The sequence below is a fragment of the Elephantulus edwardii genome, unplaced genomic scaffold (assembly GCF_000299155.1).
Source record: "Elephantulus edwardii isolate Elephantulus edwardi_28Jun2011 unplaced genomic scaffold, EleEdw1.0 scaffold00087, whole genome shotgun sequence".
In the NCBI taxonomy this organism is placed as follows: domain Eukaryota; kingdom Metazoa; phylum Chordata; class Mammalia; order Macroscelidea; family Macroscelididae; genus Elephantulus; species Elephantulus edwardii.
The window spans coordinates 103,000-108,660 of NW_006399837.1; the positions used below are offsets into that span (position 1 = coordinate 103,000).

General features: G+C 62.6%; 1 protein-coding gene across 1 annotated transcript; it reads right to left on the bottom strand.

The window, feature by feature from the left end:
* Positions 1 to 580: 580 nt before the first annotated feature.
* Positions 581 to 5,655, bottom strand: IHH (indian hedgehog). Its single transcript, XM_006890237.1, has 3 exons — positions 5,441 to 5,655; positions 2,925 to 3,186; positions 581 to 1,290 (listed from the first exon to the last, which is right to left on the bottom strand). Exons 1-3 carry the CDS (start codon positions 5,447 to 5,449, stop codon positions 632 to 634), a joined length of 930 nt encoding a protein of 309 aa, XP_006890299.1. The 5' UTR covers positions 5,450 to 5,655; the 3' UTR covers positions 581 to 631.
* Positions 5,656 to 5,661: the final 6 nt, after the last annotated feature.

A 5,661-nucleotide genomic window follows, 5' to 3' on the forward strand; every position in this document is an offset into this window, starting at 1 on the left:
AGAGGGAGCTGAGCCTAGGCAGGAAGGTCACCCAGACCCTTTCCCTTGGTCCCTGGCACTGTGGTCACATTGGCCGGAACACAGAACTCTGTCTACTGACAACAAGAGTCTGTGGATGCGTCCCAAGGAGTGTAGGTAGCCAGGCAGGTGGTCTTCAGGATTGCCAGGCTGGCTGCCCGCCTGTGGTCAGCTCGGTGCCGGGCAGTATTGAGTCCAGCCAGCGCCCCCTGCTGGCTCCCAGGGAATCTAGCAGCATCAACTGAGGTGCAAGCCCACCTTGAGGGCCTGTGATAGATAGAATGGTTGGTTCCTCCCCAGCAGGGAAGGCAGGATATGAAAACTTGGAGTGAGGGCCGGTGAGGTTGATATTAACCATGCCAATCTAGGCTGATATCCACCATGCCAACCTCATGGTCTCTGGGACAGAACAGACTCACCCACCCCCAGTCCAGCTTGAAGTTCTTTCACCAGCCAAGATGGGGTTAGGGGACATTGACTTTGCCTCAAGTCTCAATGATGTCTCTTCATGGTGGGAGTTGGTGCCTCCCACCCCTTAGTCACTTCCAGAACCAGCACCCTCCTGGGAGATCTTTGGACCCAGTATGGCAGTTCCAGGAGGGCAGGAACCCTTTCAGCTTCCTGCCCCAGACATCCCCAATGGGTGGAAACTACCCTCTTCCAGCAAGAGTCGTCCCAAGCGGTAGAGCAGCTGGGGATACCAGTGCACACCCTCTCCCAGGGTCCGGCTATCCCACACCAAGCTGTGAAACAGTCGAAGAGGCCAAAAGGCCCACTGAGCCAGGTGGTGGTCAGCCACAGCTGCAAAGCAGGAGGCCACTACGTCCTCCACTACCAGTGTCCCGTGTCTTGTGAGTGGGGCATAGGCCCCAACGGCCACATGTGTGGAGACAGCGGCCACTCGGGCAGGCTGCAAACCTGGTGGCCCAGCCACCAGCACATACTGGCCTGGCTGCACATGGCTGGCAAAGGTGGCCCGGAAGTGGGCGGCTGGTTCTGTGTGGTTGCTGGCAGTAAAGAGCAGGTGGCTGGGCGTGAGCACCAGGCGACGTGGAGGGTCCTGGGTCTCGATGACCTGGAAAGCCCTCACCCGCTGGGGCTCTCGGTCCAGGAAAATGAGCACATCGCTGAAGGTGGGGTTCCCATCAGCCCCCATGGCCAGCACCCGGTCTCCCGGCTGCACGGCTGACAGGGCCACGCGTGCCCCGCTCTCCAGGCGTACTTGGGCTCCTGCAGGAAAGCAGCCCCCTGTCTTAGCCGCAGCAGAGTGCTCTGTGGGAAGAAGGGACACAAAGGTGTTACTGCTGGGGAGCCTGACTTCCACCCCGACAACCCTCCCTGGACAACCAAGGAGTAGTGGCCTTGCCCAGACCAGGCTCTTCTTGCTGCTGGTACAGTATCTGAACCCCAGTACCTCACTTCCCAAGTAGGCTTGATATCCTCCACCGAACCCCACCTCACATGACCTCTCCACTTCTCTTCTAATCCTTCGCTAGTGAGAAAGTGCATCTATTGGGGCCAATAGCTGGTCGGCTTAAAGACAAGAGATCTCTTAAGGCCCAGGGGAAGCTTTTGGTTGCTTATGTCCTAACTATTAGGTTAGGTTAGGTTCTTTGGCCCTCTTTGCCCAGACTAACACTAACCATGCTGGGAAGCATTGCTGGGAGCCAGGTGGTGGCTGGGCCAGGTGGTGGGCTGGGCCAGGTGACGGGCTGAGCTAGGTGGTGGGTGGCTGTGTCTTGCGACAGGAAGAAATGCATCTCCACGGGGGGAGGTGGTTAGCTCCTCTAGGATCCAGATGTCCCATGATTTCTCATCTCTTGCTCAGACACTTCCCCCAGAATTGCCTTCTCAGACGGACACCCTAATTTCTGTGGTTTTTCTATGAAGCCAGAGGAAGGCCAGCCAGGACGACACTGAATGGTCAGGATGAGGGATGGTCACTGGCAGGAGTGCAATTTGTCTTCCTTTGTGTGGGGACATCACAGTGGCCTCAGAACATGAAGGGAGGGGCAGGGTTTGAGGGCAGGAGTGCTGAAGGGAAGTGGTCAGTCTGGGTGCTGGTGTGAGGAGGACAGTGTGACACGTAAAGGGCTGATGGAACTTGCAGGCGAGGACTGGGTTCAGGGCCACCGTTTTCAGTACCAAGAAGTGGGCCAGGTTCAGTGTGCCATGTATGTGTGTGATTACTACACGGGGACAGTGTGTGAGGGGTGGGCCAGCAACCATATGGAGCCAGGCTGAGCATCACACAGGAACCATGGATCGCATCCAGGACTAAGTTCAATGACCAGGACATTAACAAGACTCCAGGGTGGGAGAGGAGCCCCAGATCTGGCTGATTCTGATCAACAAGGCAGCCAGTCTGGGAAAGTCCACTTTATTAAGTCCACTCTGATTCTTCTGGCCCCAAAGTATCCAGCTTCAGGGCCCTGGGGGAGAGGATGGGGACGCCTGCGCCCCCCTAAAGGGCCTGGCCTGAGCTAGATCTAAGTCTGAACCCCTGGGGCTTCTGGAGAGGCATGTGGGATCCGCCTGGCCACCCTGGGGCCCCCCACAGCCTCCTTCTGCAACCCGCTGGGTAGGGAGGTGTCTGCAGGCCTGGTTTCCTCCATCTGTCCAGCTTGCTCTGTCTTGCACCTCCTTCTGCAAGCCCCGGGCTGTGGACCTCCAGGTCATCACCCACAGTTCAGACACGGAGCCCTGTCTCCCTAGGCTCCCGCCTTGTCACTACCAGGCCTGGGATGAGCAGGCAGTCCCGTGCTGCGGCTGGGAACACCGAGGCCCTCTTCCCCGGGGGCCCTGCCTCCATGCCCGGCCCAGCCTCTTCACTTTCTGGGTCCCAGCGCCGCCTGCCCACGCCCTGCGGCCCCGGCCCCGGGCCCAGCCCCCTGGCGGCGGCTCACCGGACTTGACCGAGCAGTGCACATGGGCCTTGGACTCGTAATACACCCAGTCGAAGCCGGCCTCCACGGCCAGGCGCGCCAGCAGTCCGTACTTATTGCGGTCTCGGTCCGAAGTGGTGATGTCCACTGCGCGGCCCTCGTAGTGCAGCGACTCCTCCGAGTGGTGGCCGTCCTCGTCCCAGCCCTCAGTCACTCGCAGCTTCACGCCGGGCCACTGGTTCATCACTGAAATGGCCAACGAGTTCAGGCGGTCCTTGCAGCGCTGCGGAAGGAAAGAGCGCGCATGCGGAGGTAAGGCAAGGAACTTGGGGTGCCCGTGCAGCCTCGCAGGAGACTCTCTCACCGGCCCTTTCCCGTGAGGAGCAGCGGGGCCCAATGTGCGTCCTCCGGTTCTAGGATCCTGGTCTCCCCCGTGACCTGGGCTGCGTGATGGCGCCAAATAGGGCGGGTGCGTGGAGCCCAGGACCCTGCGGCCTCCCTTCTACAGGTGAAGTTCCCCTGCCCTCTTGCGCTCTTCCCTGCAAGGGGTACTGGCCTTCCAGGAGCAAGACTTTACGACTCGAACAACCCACATCTGTGCTCGCCACGTCGCCAGGGTTCCCTCCGCACAGCCAAGACGGAGGGGGATTTTAGCGCAATTGACCTCCGGCTGCTGGCCTGGCGGGCATGCAAGGCCCGAGGTGCCCAGTAGGTGTCACCGTAGCCTCAGGGCTGAGGCCCGGGATCCGCGGGCACCGGAGGCGCGGCAGGTGCAGAGCGCCCCGGCTGCGCGGAGCTTGTAGTGGAAGAGAATCCTGGGCGCCACAGAGCCTGCTCGCGGGGCTTTCTTACGATCCCAAACCAGAAAGAGCCCGGGACTCGGCGGGCTCGAGCATCAGAGGAAGGGGGGAGGCTTAGCCCTGGGAGGGGCCGGTGGGGCGCAGGGCAAGGTCTGACGCTGCAAGGGGCGCGCGCGGCGGGAAAAATTCAACAACAATGGGCCGCATGCTGCGCCCCAGCCCGGTGCCCTTGGCCCCTCTGCGCCGGTGGGTCACCTATACATGGGAATGGGAAATTGGAAACTGCGCCTCGGAATCGGGGCGCTAAGTTTTGTGTCACAGGGTAAGATGTTGCGCTGTGCACTGCTTGAATGGGAGAGACCATCTGTCCTCACTGCCTCCCACATGCCTGCGGCAAGAGGAGCAGGAGACCCTGGGGCAGGGGGCGGAGCTCAAGGCCCTGGGCTTGGGCCTGCAGCCAGGTCCCGGCTGCTCTGTCTCAGCCTACCCTCAATGAGCGAGTGGTGGCGGAGCTCTGCCCCACAGACCCTTGGACTCCAATGGTTGCTACCGCCCAAAGCCCAGCTGGTCCTCCAAGCGCACAATCGGGGTGAGGGTGCTCCCTGCCTGGAAGGGAGCCCCGTGCGTTCCTTCCCTGACCCAGAGGCCTCTAGCCCCCCATCCAAGGCCTTCCCGCGGGGCCCTGCTCCCCGCCCTCTCTCCTCCCCCCATCCGCTCTGGGTCCAGAGCCGGGGCGCTTGCTGTCAATGATTGCCCAGCCCGTGGCCCGGATCCTTATCTGCATTCCTCGGCGCCCGGCCCGGCCCGGCCACCAGCCAACCTTCGGCCCCGACACTGGCCGGCCAGCCCCGGCGCCAGAGCGCATGCTGAGGGCTGTGGTCGAGCTGCTGTTCCTAAAGGACCTAGAAAGCTTCAGCCTGTCGGCGGAGAAAGCCCTGGGAGACCCCATACAAAGGGGGCGTAGGTCACTCCCCTTACAGACCCCTACACAGGGAAGGAAGTTTGCGTTCCGGCTTCTGGCGCGAACGCAGATCCAGCTTCAGCTCTGTTCCCTGTCTTTCTCACATCTCAGCCTCGGCAAAGCCAGGTCTCTCGCAAGTTCAGTCCCCAGAAAGTTCCAGCACTCCACCCTTCCCCGCAGCGGCGCAGCTCAGACACGTGGGCTCACCCGGCTTGTTCCCTTTCCCTCCCACGCTTCCCAGTTCCACTGCTCTCCGGGTGCCTTGACCCCAGACACGGCAGACGCAGCTCCGACCCGCCCCCTGAACTCCTGGAGGGGCAGCGCGCGCGCCCGCGGGGCATGGAGTCTTTGCACTCCTAGCGTCTTCGCCTCGCGGAATTGAACAGCTGTGCAATGAAAGGGGTGCAGTCGCACGGGAGCAGAGGTCGGGAGGGGCGGCATGAGTGCCAAAGTCGCCGCGTCCAAGTGTCTCTGGGTGCGCGGAGCTGCTAGCTCTCGGGACCAGAGGGCTGCCGCTAACCCGCGGGGCTTCCGGCCATGCCGGCGGGGGCCTCTCCGCAGACGCTGGCAAACTCGGGGACGTGGACACCCATGAGGGACCCCTGGCCTGTCCACCTCGGCAATAGGCAGGCAGCCTGAGCGAGAGGGGCAAGTGCCAGGGGGCGGACCGGGCAGTGGAGCGAGAGTGTGGGGGGCGGGTAGGGCCAGGCAGGTGGCTGCGCTCCGGGCGGCGAGGTGGCGGCGGCGGCGGCGCGCCGGGCGCGGGGCGCGCTCACCTGGGTCATGAGGCGATCAGCGCCGGTGTTCTCCTCGTCCTTGAAGATGATGTCGGGGTTGTAGTTGGGCGTGAGCTCCTTGAAGCGCTCGGAGCTGCGCGCGATCTTGCCTTCATAGCGCCCGCTGGCGCCCAGCGTCTTCTCGGGCACGTTGGGGCTGAACTGCTTGTAGGCGAGCGGCACGAGCTTGCGTGGCGGCCGCCGGCGGCTGCCCACCACCC